Source organism: Protopterus annectens, chromosome 5.part1, assembly GCF_019279795.1.
Source record: "Protopterus annectens isolate FY-2018-M chromosome 5.part1, PAN1.0, whole genome shotgun sequence".
Classification (NCBI taxonomy): Eukaryota; Metazoa; Chordata; order Ceratodontiformes; family Protopteridae; genus Protopterus; species Protopterus annectens.
Window position 1 is genome coordinate 683,768,857 of NC_056736.1, and position 21,771 is coordinate 683,790,627.

Sequence of the window (21,771 nt, forward strand, 5' to 3'; positions counted from 1 at the left end):
GCCATTAGATGAGGCAGTACTATCCTTCAATAGCACCTTCCTTGAAATTCTTAATACCCATGCTCCAACTAGAAATATCCGTGTAAAATCCAACTATGTATCCTGGTTAACCAAAGGTACTAGAGTAGTACTCAAAGACAAGGACAAGGCCTGGTTGCAGTTCCATAAAAACAAAACCAGCAGCAAAAAACTCTTCCTGGAGCTAAGAAACTAATTAAAGCAGATAAAACTAGCTACTACCATAACATCCAAATTAAACATCAGAATAACCCACAAAAATTCTGGGCAGCTGTAAACAACCTGTTACAGCCAGGTAAAAGTACGACACCTATACCTAATACGTCTGACAGCTGTGAAAGTACTGCCAGCCAGTTCAACAACTATTTTACAGATTCCATTCAATCACTGGCAAACAACCTAAATAACTCTACAACTACCACCCCAGTAGCAAACACCAATACCTCCCCACAAAACAATTACCTCTTCAAAATAAAACCAGGCCCTACCCACCACATCAAAAAGCTACTAAGAAAACTAAAATCAACAACCTTAGCTGCTGATAAACTCCCTGCAGATTATCTAAAACTAGAATCGCAATCTGCTACCCAATAACCATATTTATCAATAGATCCATAACAGAGTCATATGTTCCCACTGTCTGGAAAATATCACACATCGTACACCTGTGCAAAGGAGGTAACTCCTGTGAACTAATTATCGCCCCTTTGCCATCCTCCCCCTCTGTCTAAAATCCTGGAAAGAGTCATTCACTCACAACTTATGGATTACCTATTATCACACAACCTCCGGTCACACATTCAACATGGTTTTCGCCCTTCCCATAGCACATCAACAGCCCTTCTATCCTTCACAAATACTAGTAATCACCTCAGAAACAACTCTCAGATTGTATCAGCAATATTCCTGGACCTGTCAAAAGCATCTGACATGGTCAATCACCCCAAACTCATAAACCTCTCCTCCCACAACCTCTGCAACACAGCTACAGCACGGTTCCAAAGCTATTTAACAAATCAACAAACTGTCCTTTGACACGAGTCCCTCTCACCCCTCCTATCGGTCACCTTAAGGGTACCCCAAGGCTCCATCCTTGGACCTCTTCTTTTCTCCCTATTCACTAATCACCTCCACTCTGCCACCACCGTAAGCCAAGATTATACAGTATGCTGAGGACACAGCCCAGGTTAAAGCCCTTACCATCCTGCTTACCTGCCTCACCTCTTAACATTGATCCTTACATCAAACTTCCCTTTGATCAACTACTTATGTTTCATCTTATCTATGCTTCCTTACTTGAATACTTCTTGTTATGAACACAAGTACAACTCCTAGAGATGTTTTGTTCACTCATATTAATCATATCTGTTTTAACAGACCTACGAAAACTACCTCCTCAATCTTCTGTGTAACTAATTTAAGAACTAAAAATGATTTTATATATTACAAATGCACCAAATATGTTTTATGTGTTTAAAATGTATATTATGATGTTTTTACTGATATGTTTGAAACTGTACTGTCTATGTTGTAATGTATGTATCTCGTATATATGTATTCTGGAGCTTTTCTCCGTAGGCCTCCACTGAAAAAGGACACATGTCCAGATGGACTTTCCCAGTTAACAAATGTAAAATAAATAAATCAATTATGTAACAGGGCTGCTTCTTTTACTTCTTGAATGGCCCTCATTTTTGTCTCTCTCAGGGCTTCTTTTACAGTATGCTACGGAATTATACAGTTGCAACCAAAGCAGTGGCTAAACTGAAGGCCTTTGTTCAAAGCTTCTTTTTGTAGTCCAAGATGAATCGAAAGCCCCTCCCCCACACTTTGGTAAATGTGCTGATACTTTATAAGAATTACATAGGTTCATAGGTTCACAGGACGATACTAGGCTAGTGGCACGGAGGCCCTTATAAGCCTAGCCAAGAATTTCAGCCATGTTCCCACAAAGTCAGCACCTGTCTTCCCTGTCCAGCAGATACTTTCTAACGTTTCTCTAAATGTCACAGCCATCTTTGATACTACATTCATATCATCTGAAAATGTATAGTGGTATATGTGATGATAGGTGAAGGCTAGTGAAGATAGGTGAAGGCTGCCAGCCTAGCCAGATACATTAATATTTACAAATGACAGAATTTTAATTCTAAGCCACAGGCTTGTTGTCTTAAATGGAAAAAATAGTGTTACATGTAGAACTGAAAAAATGCAACAGTGTACTCTGCTGTAAGGAACCGAAGTCAAGCATTTTATGAGTCTTTGATCTTTAAATTTGGCTCTGGCCAGTCTAGATGAAGGAATTCTTGCTATTGTGTTAAGGGCAGAGTTAATGGACAGAATTTGCATGCATAAATGTCCTTTATTGCTCTGGTTTCTGCCCAGAGGTGAAGAATGTAAATGTAGTTTCTGCTAGCCTGAGAACCCAGGAAAGTGTGAAGAATGATGCAATCTAACCCAGGGAAGTGTGATGTAATGTGAACCAGAAATGTGATTTTAAAAACAGAGAGAATCAGAGAGCATTAAGCATTTTTTGTCTTGACTATCCAACTAATCAGCACTGTCTTGCCCTAAATGTAAGTTTATCTTAGACTTGTGTTTTTAAATTGAAATAGCTAGAAACTAGAAATATTAGCCCAAGTGTTTTTCTGTGATATCATAACTGTACTACTGAATTATTTTAAGTATTTCTCTGTGATCTCTGAACTCTTGACTAGCACTGTGTAGTATAGCAATAACCCACGCCTGGGTGTGGGTAATGCTGGATTTACCCACGGTTGGCGTGGTTTGGTCCCGAGGGGGAAGCCCGAGGGACCAAACAAAGCCAATCGTGGGTAAATACGGCATTACCCACACCCAGAAGTGGGTTATTGCTATTATACCATGACATTATTTAAGAAAAGAAACTATTACTTTTCTTAAATAATGGCATAGTATAATGCCTGTTTACTGCCCTTCCGCAGATGTCTGGCATCGCGGTAGTTCTGATGTACTGCGCCGCGCAGTACACCAGAGCTGTGTATAAAGCAACGGAGAAAGAAGATCTCGGTTGCTTTTTTATTGTTTTGCTATGTTAAATGGGTTTAACATAGCGAGACAGTTTTAAAATAAGCAACGGAGATGTCCGTTGCTTATTTTAAAACTGTCTCGCTATGTTAAACCCATTTAACATAGCGAAACAGTAAAAAAGCAACGGAGATCTTGCTTTCTTCGTTGTTTTTTTTTTTAAAACCTGTCTCACTATTAAATGGGTTTAGCATAGTGAGACAGCTTTAAAATAAGCAACGGAGATCTCCGTTGCTTATTTTAAAGCTGTCTCGCTATGTTAAACCCATTTAACATAGCGAGACAGTGTTTTAAAAGTAGAGTTATACTAATGGAAAAAAGTCCGGGCGACCGGACCTTTTTCCATTAGTATAACTCGATTTACAATGTGCACGCTGGCCAATCAGCGTGCACGTTTTGGAGGGGGTCATGGTATAATAAAAAGTATTGTCTTGTGTTTTTAATTATTTATTATTAAATATTTTAAACCCTTTAACTGTGGCTGTTTTGTGTAGAGATTATTTAAGCTCTAGAGTACATTGCATGTATATAGTGATCCTGTACCAAGTCACTCTAATAAGCCTCGACTATTTAGTCACACTTACCAATTGGATAATAACATTGCACAGTATAATTGGACTCCCTTTTAAGGGCCTTTGAGTAGCTAATAAATATTAGCGGGTGGTGGCAGCTGATACTACCGTATAGTCTGGGAAAAAGGGGCACAGCTGGAGAAAGTGTGTGTGTATGTGTGTGTGTGTGTGTGTGTGTGTGTGTGTGTGCATGTGTGTGTCAGCTACTTGGGCAGGGACACGAATCATTGGTTGGACAGAGAGGGTGTTGGAGGTTTTAATTTGCCCACTAGGCTGAAATCTGAACCCTATAGCTGTGCCAGTGGGGAGTCTTATTGGGGAACTGGAGAGCAAGGGAGCGACCAGCCCCGGACTATGATCTCTGTGTGCTCTTAAGGGAAATTGCACTTTACTGTGTGTATTTGTTATACTTTCCTCACATATGAGATGCCCCTCAGTGGTGTTAGTGGTGAGGATCGAGGGTCCTTGATTGCTGGGCCAGGGCACAGGCGTCACAGTATAAACAACAAACATTTAAAGTTTAAAACTTAGCATTTCAATACTGTAATGCTGCTTAAGTAAATTTGCCAAAAAAGGATCTGAATTGCCTATATATAATGAGACTTTGCTATGTTAATATGTTTAATGATATTGTCTGCCAAAAAAAAAAAAAAACAACAATTACTAAAAATGGAAATGAAAATAAAAAGCAACCGTAACTGAAGTACACAATTCTGTAAAGTACATGCAAGAACCCGAGGTGGAATCTTCAGAAGACAAAAGCAGCAAATTCATTTCAAAGAAAAAATACATTTTTTTTAAACAAACTTACTCATCAATTATTGCAAATGAAGTGGCAACTGGATGTTTTACGATATTTAAAGGTTTTTTCACTTTTAGATTTACTTCTGCTAAGCCAGTTTCTTCACTGATGCACACCTCTGGTAAGAGCACTGCAACATAAACAAGCATACTGCAATGTATTTGTTACACATTAACCATGAAAGCATTTCACAAAAACATATTTTAGCATACGGCACAATTCTAGTATTAAAAGATCATGTGGTGAAAGGTCAAAATGTTGTAGTGGCAGTAAATAAGTAAAGGTAATACAAACGGATGAATCTGCATATACAACTAACACCTTATTGATTCTGCCCAAATACTGCACTCGGAATAAAAAATAAGAGTCTACGTCTTGCTAAAGATGACAAAACTTGCCACAGCCGAACAGATTGACCACTTTTGTTCTGCCACCTCATTTGATTGACAATACATTAAAAAGTATTATACAATTTCAAGGAAATTTTGAGGGGCTTGCATCCCCTGACATATTTACCCACACTATAAGGAAAGGGAAATGTATTTTCCCTCTCCTCTGAGTTGGTGCAACTTTGGGGGTAGGTAAGGTCATCCTTGGAGGACTGTGGCTTCTCTGACGCACTATGCTCCAAGTCATGCCTTTGTCTAACCCATGTGGTTATAAATTAATACCACAGGCTCATAGGAGGTTACTAGACTAATGGCCCTGGAGCCCTTACAAGCCTAGCTAAGCACAACCCCTGTCCCAAACAATATCAAGATACTAAGTGTAACTAAGTCAACAACTACTGCCCCTGTCCAAGAGGGACACAGGTGAAAATCCCAAGTGAATTTGTGGTTTCCCATTCAATCATCTAAATTACACTTAAATAGGGTCAGTAAGGGGCTCTGCTTCCCTGAAATGGAAGTTTGTTCCAGAGGAGAGGTGGCCTCAGAGATATATATCTGTCTGTCCAGCAAATACCTCATGGTATGCAAGGTTTCCCCAAAAGAATAGTCCTCTGGAAGAGAAGCTGAAGGTATAGATTCTTCAGCATCATAATCCTCATTGGGGGGAAAAGAATATTCCTGATCAGAAGAGGAATCAGAAGAAATAGAAACCTGATCTGAAGATTCATAGTCAGTCTCTTGCCTAGGCCTCTTATCAGGAGGGGGATGGGAACCCCTAATCAAAGTAATTAAGTCTTCGGCCATTTTGAGCATCTGTTTTTTGGGCATAGAGGCCTGTACACGTGGCTCTTGAGTTTGTTTCTTTGCTTTAGAATGTGCTTTAGTCTTTGCCTTTGAAGCTGAGGTTGGCTTAATGTAAAGATGTTTAGGTTTGAATACACCCTCAGAAGCTGGTGCCTGCTCAGCGGCTCTGGACCCATCTGAAGGAATAATATCCGAGGCTCCAATACCTTGAGTTTCCAGTGGCATGGCCGACTCCACTTGGGAGTCGGTAGCGGGCTGTGACTCTAAAGTAGCGGGCGTCAGGGGCTGCGAAAGCGCCTCACTGAGAACCGGTGACTGGCTTAGGAGAAGCTTTGTTATCGGTTTTGGGCCTCGGTTGTTTGTCTCTCTCCTTTTCTTTGCGTCTTTTGTGAACTCCGGTAGTCGGATGGCTATCCGACGACATTTTTGGATAATTAAACCGGCGTCCAAAATAGTTTAAAGCAAAATCATACCGACGCTTAATAGTGCGTTGGTTAAATCTAGCACAAAACCGACAACCAGCAAGGTTGTGATCAGGGCCTAGGCAAGGAATACAGTAAGAATGAAAGTCCTTATGAGGTATTTGTTTTCCACAAGAAATTCAATTATTAACTTTTTCTGACATCGGTCTGGAGCAAGAAAAACGTTTCCCCAACGGGGTACTTAGCTTTATTGAAGACATCGGATCTGAAACTCGTACAAGAAAATCTCAGGAGTCGGCTGACCGGCACATGCGAACTGCTTCTGCTACCGCGCGGCAAGAAAGACAAGAAAATGGCGTTGGCCGCATCTTTTATACCCCTGACGGCCTGATGTCAGGGAAGGGGCAACAGCAGCCGACGCAGGACCCAAGACTTTGGAATTCAGGCCGACTGAGGGCAACCTGCCAGCAGGATTACCCAAATGTAATGACTGCAACAGTGAAACACGAAGAACATCTAGGGACTCCTCCTCAGATTTCAAGTCCTGTGAAATCCAGTTCCCTAGGCCTTTTAACAGGGTGGAATACCAGGGAGGAATACCAGGGAGAAGGGGTGAACACCACATAAGGAGGCTTCAAGGCCAATAAAGTATTAAATAGACCCTGAGTGAAAATTCTGCCATTCATGGTGGGGATCTTTAACAACAGGGCTAATGTGTTCTTTTGTTTTTTTCCTGAGAAGAATGTCCACTTGAAAGACTTTCAGTGGTTCAGACCCTTGGTAAGATTCAATAAACATAGTTGGAATCTCTTCCTTTACCAAAATCTGAGGAATCCCCCTCAGCCATCAGAAATAATCAGCCAAGGTTCCCCCACAAAATCCTGTACTGACTATGGAAAAGCCTCAGGACATGCAAAAATTCAGATCCATGCCAGTCTTCAAAGGTTTGTGGTAGAGGAATCCAAGGCAAACACCGGACAGTCTTCTACTACAGAAATGTCTGGGGGAGGCTGGATAGCAACCTGATCAGGCCTAGCCCTTTTGGTCTTATTCTTGGCAGATGGCTAACCCTTGGGATGGAAGGATTCCACCATAACATCCCAGCCCAACAGTTTAGGTCACTGTTCTCAAGGTACATGGATAAGGAAGATAAGCGACTATGAAGGACAACACCTGACAGATGGTGCACTGCTTATGGTCATGGGAAGCACTTAAGCAAAAAAGTCACTGGTCGTGACAGTCTTTATGGAGAATCTGAATTCCAAACGGACATTTTCCTTTCTTGGATGACATGAACACAAATTCAATAAAGAAAAAAGGCACAGAAGCCCCAATAGGGCACTTATCCGAAGATGGCTTGGTAACCAGCACAGCAGAAAGGCATTCAAACCGATGCTTGACCATGGCATTTGGACTGGCGGCACAGGAGTTCTCAGTATTTGTGTCCATACTTCATCTTTATGCCCTACATCTTACAGGGGTGGATTGGGGGGGGGGTTGCATAAATGTAAGGTACAGTGCCTATAAAATCTGAAAGACATTAGGCTATCCTTGGCAGGATATCCCTTATGTAAAGAATAATGAAATAGTGATGTGGAAAGGTATCTGATGTTTCTAAATCTGAAACTTTTTATCCTGATGTAGCCCATCCAGAAATAACACTGGTTCACAGAGGCACATGCGCAAGCGCACACACACACACTAAAATCATATACTGAACTAGCTGACCACATGCAAGGATTACAGCAGGTCTGGGAATATGTACTTTTAAGGAGACTGCTACAAAAGTAAAAAAAGCTTAGTCATGTTGCGCAGTACAAGAGTACATAATGCAGTCAGTGCTCATATCATGCTGCTGGCATGACCAGGGGATAAACAAAGAGAACTGCGATTTAAAAATAGCACATCACTCTACGTCTCTTTCCCTCTGGGTCTAGGCCCCTCTGGACAAATTTGCCTTTTGCTGAAGGCAAAAAAAATGCTGGTACAGATGAACAAAATACATTTGATCAAACTTTACCAGCTTTCTGTTTCTGTGAGATCATGTAAAAGTGGAGATGGAGGAATTTTGCCTTTCTCCACTGCAGTGCAATCTCAGAGTTTATGTATATAAGTTGCAGGGGATGTGGAAGGACAGTGGGGCTTGCTCTTTGCAAAAAACAGTGATTGTATTTTTCTTTTGTTTTTGTTGATTTGTATTTCAAGCATAAATGTTTGTGGAATTGTCAGTCTATGTATGGAATACTCATAATCCTCTCTCGCTCATTTACATACATATACATGCACTCTCTTCATTTACACAAACGGGCCCAGACACACACACACAAACACACACACACACACACACACACACACACACATATATAAAGATTGCAATTTACAGTGCTTTGCTGACTTGTTGCTTTCTGAACACATTTTTTGGCCTCCATCCCTCTTTGCAGGGATCAAGCATCACTTCCCATTTTGACCTATTCTCTCCTCCCTGCCCCATCTTCAGAGCATGCCTGGAGAACTTGAGATCATCCTGAGATGGGGGCTAGGAGATTTTGAAATATCACACAGTCATTCCGCCCCCCCCCCCCCCACACACACCTTTTTTTTTTTTTTTTTTTTAAGAACTGCCTGCTATATTGACCCCCACAGTGAGTAAGTGGCTCTACATGCCTATTTTAAATTATATTCCTTTACAGACAGACAGTCATGAAAGACTGGGTATTTATGTGGACAGTTCTCTCCTATTCAATCATGTTTCCACCACAGTCAGGAAATCCTTCTATCTGGCCCAGTTCATTTTGAAGGGAATGTCTTTAAGATTAAAGAAATCATCCTACCACTGTATTATTCCCTATCAGAGCCATTATTGAATACAATATTCCCTTTGGTATGTATAAATCCAAGCATATTGTTCAGCTAGAAAGGCGTCTAAGACACATTACCAAGAAAATCAAAGGCCTTGGATATTTCAGCTATCCCAATAGCTTAGCACAACTCTCATATTTCATCAGCCTACAGGATGCTCTAAGGTGACTGTTTCAGTGATTTTCGAGCCATGAAAGACCCATTCCTATTTGACTTTCTCTTTCTTTGTAAAACATTGCGTCTACAAACACCTGTACTACGGATCTGTAGCTACACCAAACGTTAGATAGACAGATAGTTTCCTAACTCACTGTATTCCCATCCTATAGAACAAGGTACCACTACGGGTCAAATAAAATACTACCTAGACTATGTTTACGTCTTGATGACTGAGTGAGTAGACAAATTTACACAAAGATTAGCATGTGTAGCCCTGCTCGATTTGGGAGATGAACACTATTAATTGCTGAAAAAGGGAGGCAAGAACTCTTAAATTTCTGTACTTAAAGGTGTGCATGGCTAGGCATTTTATAGTCCTTGTGATCGCTTATCTAGTATCCTTCCTATGTTCCTTTCCATGATGCTCATCTGAACTTTATACTCTTCTTGGCTGAGTCATATACAGACCTTCCTCTACAAAACACTCCTGTGATGGGAAAAAAACAACACCTTCTCCTCAAGATGGTTGAGTTGGCACTGGCCACTCACTCTCAACCCTCCCCAACGGGCTCCTCCAGTGTCTGAGCTGCTAACTTGACTTGCTTGATTTCACACTGCAGACTGAGTGACATTACCCAAATGCTGCATATGTCTGTTTAAACATTATCTATACAATTTTTCAATCTTTCTCCATTTGGAGGGTTTAAGAAACAAAACTCCTAAACAACACTCACTGTGAGTTACATGTGGCAATTTCACAAAGTACATTATACTAATAATAACTGGAAATTATGATCTTTAACCAAAGGAAAAAAAAAAAAAAAACAGATTTTCATTTTTCATTACTCTTAATCTAGGGCGACTTTAAACTTTATAATTAATACAATACTAAGAACTGCACTCCTTGAAAAAACAAGGAAATGTGTATGAACTATTTAAATGCATTTGCTTCACTTTCTTTTTGTTTTGCTTTCTCACTTTAATGCCCAAGTTATTAAGTTGCTAAGCTGACTAACTGCTTCTTTTCCAGTCATAATCAGACAGAAAGCAGTTCAAATACAGATAGGATAAGCACAAAATGACTAATATGGCCAGAGGCACGGTACACACGTTTTCTTTCTAATCATGACCCAGATGACCAGGGGTCAACTAGCAAACCAGATGCTCGAGAAGCAGGTGAAAAAGGGTAGCAGTTACCATATGCAGTGAGTGAAGGAAGAGTATACACAGACAAACTCAAGGACTGATCCAGCCAAGGACAGTGAGTACTCCCAGAGTGAGCGCATGGAAATTTGCATTCACAGCAGCTCAGTGTAACTAGGCAATACACTGCATCAGTCTACCAAAAGGGGGTTCATAGGTAGGTACTAGGCTATTGGCCGTAGGGCCTATATAAGCCTAGCCAAAAAAGTACCCTGGCTTTTGCCACCCAAGAAAATTATTTTCCTGTGTCTCTGTCTAGCAGAACCATAGAAGTGATCCCCAGGGTGAATTTCCTATTTCCCATCCAATCAAGATTTTTCTTGAAAAGTGCTAATGAGGAGCTCTGTTTGACATAGATAGGTAGTCTGTTCCAGAGTATGGGAAGTCTCTGGGACAGGAATCTATCCCTCCAGCATGTTCTGTTTATTGTGGTGATAAGGTTTAGGTCCCTACAGGGTGTAGCTCGGAGGGACTGGGATTTCTTTAAGTGGAGCATGTCCAACAGCTCTGGGTTTGACATAGCTTTGTATGTCAGGCAGAGATTGCCTTTGAGTAGGCGATATGCGATGGAGTAAAGCTGGAGTTTTTTGAGACGGTCTGTGTAGGGCATCTGTTTGAGGCCAGTAATCCTCTTTGTGAGGTATTTCTGTGGCCTTTCCAGTTGTTGTAGATGTCTTGTGAGGTACATACCAAAAGGGGCGTTGTACTCTATAATGAGTCTAATGAGTGATGAGTAGAGGGGAACAATTACCTCTTTTTTTCTGGATGAGAAACCTTTTGTGATGAGGTGTGCCACGTAGAAGGATTTCCTGACCACTGTGGTGATGTGATTATCAAAGGAGAGACTACTGTCCACCTGTGTCCCAAGGTCTCTTATCACACTTTCGATGTTAAGTAGACTACCACCTATGTGGTAGTTCATGGGTACAGAGTTTTTACCAAAGGGGATGGCAATGCATTTTTTGGTATTGAGCTTCAGGCCATGGCTTTGACACCAGGCATCTGTCTCAGTGAGGCCCTTTTGTAGGATGTCAACATCATTAGGAGTTTCGATTATGGCTCCTAGTTTGCAGTCATCTGGAAACTTCATTCGCCAAAGACCTTCTGTGTTAGCCTGTACTTCACAGAAGTAGATACCAAACAGGAGAGGACCCAGGACTGAACCCTGTGGTACTCCACTTGTCAATGGTCTGAAGTCGGATTTGCTACTTTCGTTCTGTCCATGAGCCAGTTGGCAACCCATCTTGTGACACAGGGATTTATACCTAGTTTAGTGAGTTTATCTATAATTCCAGAGTGGGGGATGGTGTTGAAAGCCTTGGCGAGATCTAGACAGTCTGTGTGAACCATCTTACCCTCATCTATGGCTTTGGTGACTGCTTCAAAGAAGTCTATCAGGTTTAGTAGATATGATCTGCCTTTTACAAACCCGAACTGGGTGGGGTCCAGAGTTTGGAGATTACCAATGTCATTGTTTATGAGTTCCATGATGATACGTTCCATGGCCTTGCAGACCAGGCTCATCAGGCTAATTTGGCGGTAGTTCCTGGGGTCCGTCGTGGCTCCTCCTTTGTGGAGTGGGATAACCGTCGCAGTGCGCCATTCAGTGGGCACAAAGCCTGAGGTGAGGCTCTGATTAAACATGGTACTTAGGTGGGGTGCCAGTTCATTCTGTAGTTCATGTAAAACGCAGCCTGGGATGTTGTCAGGTCCCATGTATGCTGTGTTCTTGGCTTTGGAGAGTGTGTTTTTAATCTGTGCAGCTGTGATTACAGGAACTTTGCATTCTTCCGGTATAGAGATGGGCCCTCTAGGGGGTAAGAGGGGGGTAAAGTTAGCACTGAACCTATCTGCCAGGATGCTGGCAATATCAGTTGGTTCTGTATATTTAGTGTTATTGTGCTGTAACTCAGAACAGATCTGAGTGTTGTCATTGAGATTCTTGACATAGCTATAGAATGCTTTGTGGTTGTCTTTAGAGTCAGTGGCAATTTTGCTTTCGTAACTAGCTTTGGAAGATTTTATGAGGGATCTCAGCTTCTTACTGAGGCTGACCAGGGAGTTCCTCCAGTCATGGGATTTTACTCTTTTTTGCAACAGTTTCTTTCTTCTGTTGTAGAGTTTGTTTATGGCAGAGGACCACCAGATTGGCTTCCTATTTTTGGAGGATAGCATCTTGGTTCTGTTGAGGATAGCATGATCCATGCACTTGTGTAAGTGCTTATAAAGTGCATTTGTGTAGGATTCAGCAGTCGTACCTCTACTGTCCGTCTGCATGGTGTCATGAAGTTTGACACTTCTGTCTGAAGTGTGAAGTTGGCTTTGGTGAAGTTTTTTACGGTGGTTTCCCTATGGGGGGGGTGTGGATGTCTAGGATGATTAGCTTGTGGTCGAATCTGACCAACGAGGAAATGACCTCTAGTGTGGAACACCGGTCACCCATGTTGGTAATGACCAGGTCTAGGATACTGGTGCCCCTGGTGGGGGTGTGAATATGTTGATACAAGGCATTGCAATTTATGAATTTCAGAAAACGTTGAGCAAAAGAGTTGGTACAGGAGTAGTTTTCCCAGTTAATGGTGGGGTAGTTGAAATCGCAATTATTAAGGTGTTGGATTGTACCCTAATATTTTCCAGTGTATCAAGAAATGAGGAGTGGGGTCTGTAGCAAGCTACAGTCTGCAATGCGGACTTGCCCAGAGTTAGTTGCACTTGGATAATCTCGGATGCATTATGCTGTGCAACTAGCCTGGAGGTGCAGATATTTTTAATGAATATGGACACGCATCCGCCTTTAGTGCTTCGGTCTGGGTTAGGTGGCCGAAAGGTGTGGTATGAATTATAGTCTGGTAATGCAGGGGTGCTCTCTGGAGCTTTGAACCAGATCTCTTTCACTGCACAAATGTCGATGTTCTCCATTTTAAGGAGTGCCTCGAGTGAGTGCATTCTGAGGTTTAGACTTCTAGCATCGAGTAGCATTACTCTCAGATTTTGCTTGCTTGTGGTGAATTTGTCATTTGAAACTTGCCTAAAAAAGGCACTATAGGGGTGGGAAAGAGCCTTAGCCAGCATCAGGAATCCCAAGGCGACAGGTGCAGGCCATCTCTGGCAAAGCATCGTGGTCTGTCGATCATGTCATCCCAGGCACACAAATACTGGATCCTCCTAGAATGACACCAGAAGCTTAGCCAATTGTTGAAGTCAATCATTTTGTCCTTGTACTGTGGTATCATTCTGGGTGATGGCAGGATGCTACTCAGGGCTAGGGTCATACCTGCCTGGGCTACAGGATCGGAGAGCTCTTCCATGTCTCTTTTCATGTAGTCCAGGGAGGTACGGCTCAGGTCATTCACACCAACATGGACAATGACAGAGTCATATTTGTACTTGTTGTGGAGTGACCTGAGTGCGTGCGTTATGTGGTGGAGCCTGGCACCCAACAGGCAGCTGACAGTAACTTTCTCCTTGTTTAGCCTGGTGAGTGAAACATCAGTGTGCCTGACTATAGAGTCACCTATGACTAGAGTGCTGGGTATGTTGTTTTGCTTTATGGGCTGTGGTTGAGTGGCACACTGAGTTGATGGGCTATGTGTCATTTGGGTTGTGTTGGGGGGGGGGTGGAGTCTGCTTGTGTTTCTGCTTTGGAGGTCCCTGTTGCTTGGGCATGTTTTTATTAAGAGTCTCTGCGAATGTAGGTGTGTGTTTTGTGTTTCTGTGTGTGTGTTTTGGTGGTGTAGGTTTTGAGGGACTATGTGATGAGTGTAGTGTGGTGCAAGTGTTTACCTTCTCCTCTTGACTGTCTATTCCAGTCTTGGGTGAAGAGAGCTTTGCTTCCAGTTTGGCTATATAAGTGCATCTCTCACAGTTTGTAGTGTTGGGTGGTAAGAGGAGAGGGTTGTCTGTGTACATGAGGCAACTGCTGCATTGCCCCAAGATGCCCAGATTCATCAGGTAGACAGGAGAAAAAGTACAGTTGTGTACACCTACCATAAATGTAGATGTTTGAGTGTCTTCACTGTTGCAGTCATGACTGTAGGGTTCTCCCCTGCCGGCAGGCAGCCCTCGGTCAGCCAGAATCCCAAAGTCTGGGTCCGGCGTCGGCTGTTCAACCATGCTCCCTGACGTCAGAGCGCCAGGAGTACAAAGCTGACAGCCGACGCCATCTTCTCCAGTTTTTCTTGCCCCAAATGTCAGGAGTCCCAAAATGAAAAAGGTCCCATAACCTTTGCAAATACACCTCAGAAGAATGGTGAAAAAAAGGAAATACGCAAAAGTAAAAATAAGAGGGGACAGGAGGGAGGGAAACCCAGACTGCAACAGTGAAGACACTCGAACATCTACATTTATGGTAGGTGTACACAACTGTACTATGTTCATCGTGTTTCACAGTTGCAGTCATGACTGTAGGGTAGAATCCCAAAGCTGGAAGAAAGGGAGGTGGTCATAAAGAAGAAGGGGTGGCTATAAGGCCCTGCAAGACTGCAGAGGCAAAGCCTGCCCTAGACTTAGAGTAGAGAGGTAGATTGTAGTGCTTAGAAAAGTATGCACAGAACACCAAGTTGCAGCTTCCAAAATGTCTTTGGTAGGAACTCCCCTGAGGAAGGCCGCAGAAGTGGCAGCAGCTCTGGTGGAATGAGTCCGTATACTCCCTGGGATTTGCTTTCCATGTTGTGAATAACAAAATCTGATTCCATGAGCAATCCATTTAGAAATGGTCCGTTTTGAAATGGCTTTACCCTGGGAACTTGAAGCATAAGAAACAAACAATTGTTCTGATTTTCTGATGTCCTTGGTTCTGTTCAGGTAAAAACGTAGTTGTCTGTGTACCTCCAAGGAATGTAAGATCCTTTCCCCTTTACTTTGAGGAGTGGGGAAAAAGGTTGGTAAGTGGATAGTTTGATTTAAAGCCACTTTGGAAACCACCTTAGGCATTAAGGTAGGATTAATCCTCAAAGATACCCTGTCTTGATGAAAAATAATATAAGGTTCCACAGTCATAAGAGCTTGTAACTCTGAAACTCTCCTGGCAGAGGTTAGGGCTAACAGGATAGCTGTCTTCCAAGATAAAAACTTGATGTCAGAAGAGGCAGCAGGCTCAAAAGGAGGCAAGGTTAGTTTTTCCAATACATAGTTGAGATCCCAAGCAGGAATAGGAGGAGAACTAGGAGGTCTTAAGTTCTTAGCTCCTCTGAGAAACTGTCTCATGAGCTGGTGGGAAAAGATGGGAGGGTCTGAATTATAACGAGCAGAAATAACAGAGGCATGTATCTTAATGGAAGAGAAAGAGAGACCCTTATGTAAGAGATCTGTCAAGTAAAGTAAAATTAAAGTAATGTTAGGAAGAACAGGATCAGAATCCTGAGCCTGCATCCATGAACAAAATCTTTTCCATTTTCCTGCATAAGATTTTCTAGTGCTAGGACGTCTGGCTTCTAAAATGACATCCATAACCTGCTTGGGTAGGAAAGAAGAAATCAAAGGCCCTGGATTAACCAGGCCGCCAGGCCGAGAGTTCTGACATGAGAGTGTAGAACCTGACCCTGATGTTGGGACAGAAGGTTCGGAGACTGAGGTAAAACCCAAGGGGGCTCCAGGCATAGGTTTTTTAGAGTTGGATACCAAAACTGCCGAGGCCAACTTGGAGCCAGCAAGATTATCATCTTGGGCTTGTCCTGTCTTATCTTCAATAAAACCCGTGGAAGAAGAGGAAGAGGCGGAAAGGCATATCCCGAGAGGTTCCTCCAACTGAATGACAGGGCATACACTTTCCAAGCTTCTCTGTGGAAAGTCCTGGTGCAAAAATTCTGTAGTTGATGATTGAGATAGGATGCAAAGAGGTCTATGTGAGGACATCCCCAGACTGCTGTTATCATCCTGAATATTTTGGTGTCCAGCATCCACTCGTGTGGATCCGAAAGGTTTCTGCTCAGACTGTCTGCCAGGAAGTTTTGTTTCCCTGGTAGAAACTGAGCTTGAAGATCCAGATTGCAAGCTAGAGCTGTGTTCGATAGATCCATGGCTAGTCTGCAAAGGGGGTAGGAATGAGATCCCCCTTGCTTGTTTATGTACCACATAACTGTGGTGTTGTCTGTCCGTATTAGTAGTTGTCCTGGTTGTAAAAGATTCCTGAAGGCCAATAGAGCTTTCTGTATGGCTAACATTTCCTTTAAGTTGATATGCAGGTGCTTGTGATCCTTTGTCCAAAGACCCTGCAGACAATTGCCCTGAAAATGGGCTCCCCAAGCATAATCCGAGGCGTCCGTGGTTAGAATCTGAGTGGCAGGAGGCAGACGGAAGGGTTTCCCTTTGTTTAGAGCACATGCCCTGGACCACCAAAGAAATTCCTTTTGAAGGCAAGGAAGGACGGAGATCAGTACGTCTAAACTGTGGCAATGCTGAGACCATACACTTTTTAGGTACCACTGTATTTCCCTCATGTGTAGTCTTGCATATGGTACGAGAAGGATGCAGGAGGCCATGTAACCCAAAGCCTGCAGGAATTTCCTTGCAGATAGTTGAGTTAAAGTTGCCAAGGTTCTGAAAGTTGAAGCCAGCTGTAATTGTTTTTCAGATGTCAGAAATGCCATCTGGGTTGTGGTATTTAGAAGTGCACCCAGAAAAGTTATCTGTTGTGATGGTGTCAAATTTGACTTTTTTATGTTTACAGAGAATCCCAGGAACTTGAGAAGGTTCTGTACAAATTCTAGATGCTGGAGTAAGACATCCTTGCTGTCTGCCTTAATTAGACAATCGTCCAGATAAGGGTAAATTTGAATTCCCTTGAGTCTGCAGTAAGCTACTACTGGAGCCAGGCATTTCGTGAAGACCCTGGGCGCAGTAGACAATCCAAAGGGCAGCGCAGAGAATTGAAAGTGCCTCGATCCGGCCTTGAACCCGAGGTATTTTCTGCGATCCTGCCTGATGGGAATGTGTAAATATGCCTCCTTTAAATCCAAAGTTACCATCCATGCATCTTTGGACAGCATTGGAAGTAGCTGCTGAAGAGTAAGCATCTTGAATTTTGGAATCTCTAGAAAGGTGTTCAAGACCGACAGATCCAGAATGGGTCTCCATGAGTTTTGCATCCTTGGGACTAGAAAGAGCCTTGAGTAAAAACCTTTTCCCATCTCTGAAAGTGGAACCAGTTCTATGCCATTCATAGCCAAAAGAGCTTCCACCTGGTTTAAGGCCTCCATCCATTGATGTTTTGGAAGGTCTGGCCATCCGCTTGGCCTTGGCAAGGTATGAAAATGGAATTTGTAACCTCTTAAAACCACATCCAAAACCCACTTGTCTTGGGTTATGTGAGTCCAATTTTGATAAAAAAAAGAGAGAGTTTTCCTCCGAGAGGGGCTTCCAGGCAAGAAGTTCCTGTAGTCCAACAGAGGGAGTCATTGAGTTTGTTTCCTTTGAGTTTGTGACCTGTCCTCTCCTCCCCTAGGGGTGGAAGCAGTCCACTGTCTTGGTCTATAAGAAGCTTGTGTTTGAGGCCTTCCTCTGGAGCGTCTATATCTACCCCTCTGAGGTCTGTCTGAAGTGGGAAAGGACCAATTTTTTGAAGGCCAATTCCTGCTAAATCTAGGTGGCTGTACTTGTAAGAAATCTTTAACTGTTTGCATGGATTTCGCCTTATCCTCCATCTTTTTAATCACCTCTTCAGCTTTTGATCCAAACAAAACATTACGCTGAACAGGAGCATCCAATAATTTAGCCTTTACTTGTTCAGGCAAATTTTGTTCCTTTAGCCATGCATGCCTTCTAATGACTGTGCCAGAGGCCGCAGCCCTACAAGAAGCCTCCAAGGCATCAAATCCACAGTGTAAACCATGCTTCCCAACTTGTTCAGTGGCATGCAATAAGTCATGTAATTCCTTATCATCTGCACAGGCAGAAATGGAAGTAAGCTTTTGTTTTAAAACAGACAAAAGAAATTGCTGGTATTTTAGCATATGAAACTGACAGTTTAAAGCCCTAATGGACAAAGTAGCAGAAGTGTACACCTTTTTGCCCCATCTTTCTAAGGATCGAGAATCCTTTTCAGTAGGAATGGGATTTTTGGCAGAAGCGGCCTTAACTCCCTTAGGACCCTGAGAAATGGTTTCAGGGTCAGCAGAAGGGTTCTTGTATAAAAACTGATGGGAATCAGGAACCTTGTAATATCTATCAGGCTTCACAGGAGCAGGAGGAAAAAAGAGTCAGGGGTTAAGTTAGCCTCCGAAAAGGCATCATCCACAATATCCAAAACAGGAGGAATAGCCAGGGGTCTATGTTGGGGAAGAAGAAGAAAATCACTCAGTCTTTTCTTAGATTCCGAATACTCCTGTCCTTCCCATAGAGTCATAGAGTCATAGATTAGTACTAGACTAACTGCCCTTGTGAGCCATTTTAAGCCTAGCCAATTATCCCTTATGAGACTCAAACCTTGCACCTTGTGTTTGTAAGACAAACACTTTAACCATTAGGCCACCCTCCCAACCCAGTGGAAATGTTCCCTCATTTCATGCAAAGTTTCCCCAAAAGAGAAATCCTCAGGGGGAGAAGCTGAAGGAATGGATTCCTCAGCATCAGAATCCTCATAAGGAAAGAAAGAATATTCCTGATCAGAAGAAGAAACTGAGGAAACAGAAGCCTGATCAGAGGAATCATAATAAACATCCTGCCTTGGTCTTTTATCTGGAGGGGGATGTGAACCCCTAATCATAGTAAGTAAATCCTCCGCCATCTTGAGTAACTGTTTCTGTGACTTGGGAGCCGGTTCAGAAGAGGCCTGTCTTGTAGTCTTTGATTTAGAAGGAGTCTTTGCCTTTGCCTTTGGCTTTGCCTTTATTAGAAGCTGAATAGGCCTGAAAACCCCTTCGGAAGCCGGTACCTGCACAGCGTCTCCGGACCCATCCGAAGGAGCATTGTCCGAAGGTCCTGCAACAGAAATATTTAAAGGCCTGGTTGGCTCCTCATGAGAGTCCGTTTCGGCCGTCGGTTCTGAAATGGCCGACGACAGGGGCTGCAAAAGCGCCTCACTGACGATGGCCGAACCTGAAGCTGGCTCCGCTTGTGCGCTATCAGCAGATGTGGACCTCTGAGGCCTGTCCTTATCCTTGCCGACGTTTGTGAACTCCGGTAGCCGGAACCGTATCCGATGACATTTTGTAGTTAAAGCGCCTACCGAAGTAATGAAAAGCAAAATCGTACCTTCGCTTAATTCTACGTTGATTGAATCTAGCACAAAACCGACAACTAGCTACGTCGTGGTCAGGGCCTAAGCAAGGAATACAGTAAGAATGAAAATCCTTATGAGGTATGAGCTTCCCACTTGAAATACAATTATTAACTTTTTCTGACATCGGAGTGGAGCAAGAAAAAAGTTTCCCCAACGGGGTACTTAGCTTTGAGTGGAGAAGAAAATCTTCGGACTAAAGTATATCAGAAAAAATTGTCAGGAGTCAGCTGACCGGCACTTGCGAACTGCTATCACTGCACGGCAAGAAAGACTGGAGAAGATGGCGTCGGCTGTCAGCTTTGTACTCCTGGCGCTCTGACGTCAGGGAGCATGGTTGAACAGCCGACGCCGGACCCAGACTTTGGGATTCTGGCCGACCGTGGGCTGCCTGCCGGCAGGGGAGAACCCTACAGTCATGACTGCAACAGTGAAACATGATGAACATCACCGTGAGCTGACCCTTAGACATGCCTGGATATGTGCTTAATTATTAAGTACTAAAAACTGCTTTCCTCTAGACAAGTGAGGAAAGTTGAGTGCTGTAGTAATTATGAAGCTTATTTAGTGCTTACAACGCGGTAGCTTTGTTGCCTCACAGTAAGACGTTCTGTTCGATTCTCAGCTATAGCGTCTTCTGTGGGGAGATGTGCGTAAATGGGCGTACCTTCGTTGAAGGTTGTGCATCAGGGCTGGCAACTCGGCACGTAAAAATCTACTGCCAATCATTAGCGGGCCGGAGTTCCGCTGTGGCGAACCCTAAATGGGAAAAGCCGAAAGACACAACAACATTTAGTGCTTACAACGAGTTTTGAACAAGTGCTGAGCTCAAAGAAACAGATTTGAGTGCTGAAACTATAAAAACTGGCTAGTTCTAAGAAACAAAATTAAGCTAGAAGGCTTCCCTCCAACACAGAAAGGCTTGGGGGCTCAGAAGCTTACAAACAGTCCTGGATACAGCAAATCTTTATGTGAACTACACTACTTACAGGAAAGACAGAAAACAAGCTTAGAAAAAAAACATTTTTTTTCCTTCCCAAATGCTCTCTCTGTACATTATAGGAGTGCCTGAAATCAGAATATGATTTCACTGCACTCAGTTGAGTGAGCAAATGAGATGGGCCCAGGAGTATCCAAATACAAATTTACAAGAGTGGCGTGCAATTTCAAAGCCACCAAGATAACACCAAAACAAGAACAGGGTGGGGGGTTGGGACCTAACTGTAGAGGCACAGAGCCACAATTTTCAGTTCAATTAATATTCAGTGAAAAATAAATAAAATGCAGTACTATATGAAAAAGTGCAGATAAAAGTGTACTTAAATTCGCTTATACATCCAGTTGACTGCAGGTAGATCTTAGCCAGCCAAAGCTCAAGTATTGGGAAGGCCAATAGGAGCAGCAAAAATGTATCACTGCTGAATGGCTGCCAAAATTATTGTCTCTTGCCTCTCCTTCCAGGAACATTTGTGTGTCAGGGATGGGGAGAATAAATGCATCAAAGTCGACTGCTTTGAGATTCATAGGACTCGGACCAAAAATTATGAAAGTGTTTTTCAGCTCTAACATAAATATTACTGATACACTGACACGACAGCCTAGTAAAACTATTTGATAAAATACAATACATAATCATAACAGCTACAGAAGCAGCTCAGTGTCAACTAAAGTAAAGTAGTCTTCATGTCGGACTTTGCATGAGTGCATTTCAAAGGTGAAAACAAGAAGTAATGTACTCACCATAACATTCGATATGTAGTGCATCTCACCTCACATTCTTACCCGTGGGTTCGGAGCCGAATGTCGGCTCCGACTCAGCCAAAACTTTTCTAGCTCGAAGTCTTTCTATTGGCTGGGCTAAGATGGTATCCTATGCTGCACTGCTCTATATCCCCAGATCTAGTTTGCTGTGAACACCAGCACTCATTCTCCATGCATAACAACACTCAAGGAAAGGAAGAACAAACCAAGAATGAAGGGAGCTCTGAAACCAGACCTAACCTCCAGATCCTCCAGGAAGGGGGAAGGAGGGGGGGTAAGTAAGAATGTGAGGCGAGATGGACTACATACATCGAACGTTATGCTGAGTACATAACTTCTTGCTGTTATGTAGTCCAATCTCGCCTACATTCTTACCCGTGGGACAGCGTCCCTAGCACCTAAATCCTGGGAGGCTCAGTGGAAAATACTCCTGAGCACTGTGGAACCAAAGGAAGACATGCCCCTAGATACCACATCCAGCTTGTAATGAGTAACAAAGGTG

At 42.9% G+C, this 21,771-nt stretch overlaps 1 protein-coding gene across 1 annotated transcript in view; it reads right to left on the bottom strand.

The window, feature by feature from the left end:
• The window catches only part of EXOSC8 (exosome component 8), a 533,341-nt gene that overhangs the window by 91,507 nt on the left and 420,063 nt on the right, over positions 1–21,771 (bottom strand). Inside the window, exon 9 of the mRNA XM_044073308.1 lies at positions 4,468–4,588. Coding sequence (XP_043929243.1) covers positions 4,468–4,588 — 121 coding nt within the window. The remainder of the gene's footprint in view (positions 1–4,467; positions 4,589–21,771) is intronic.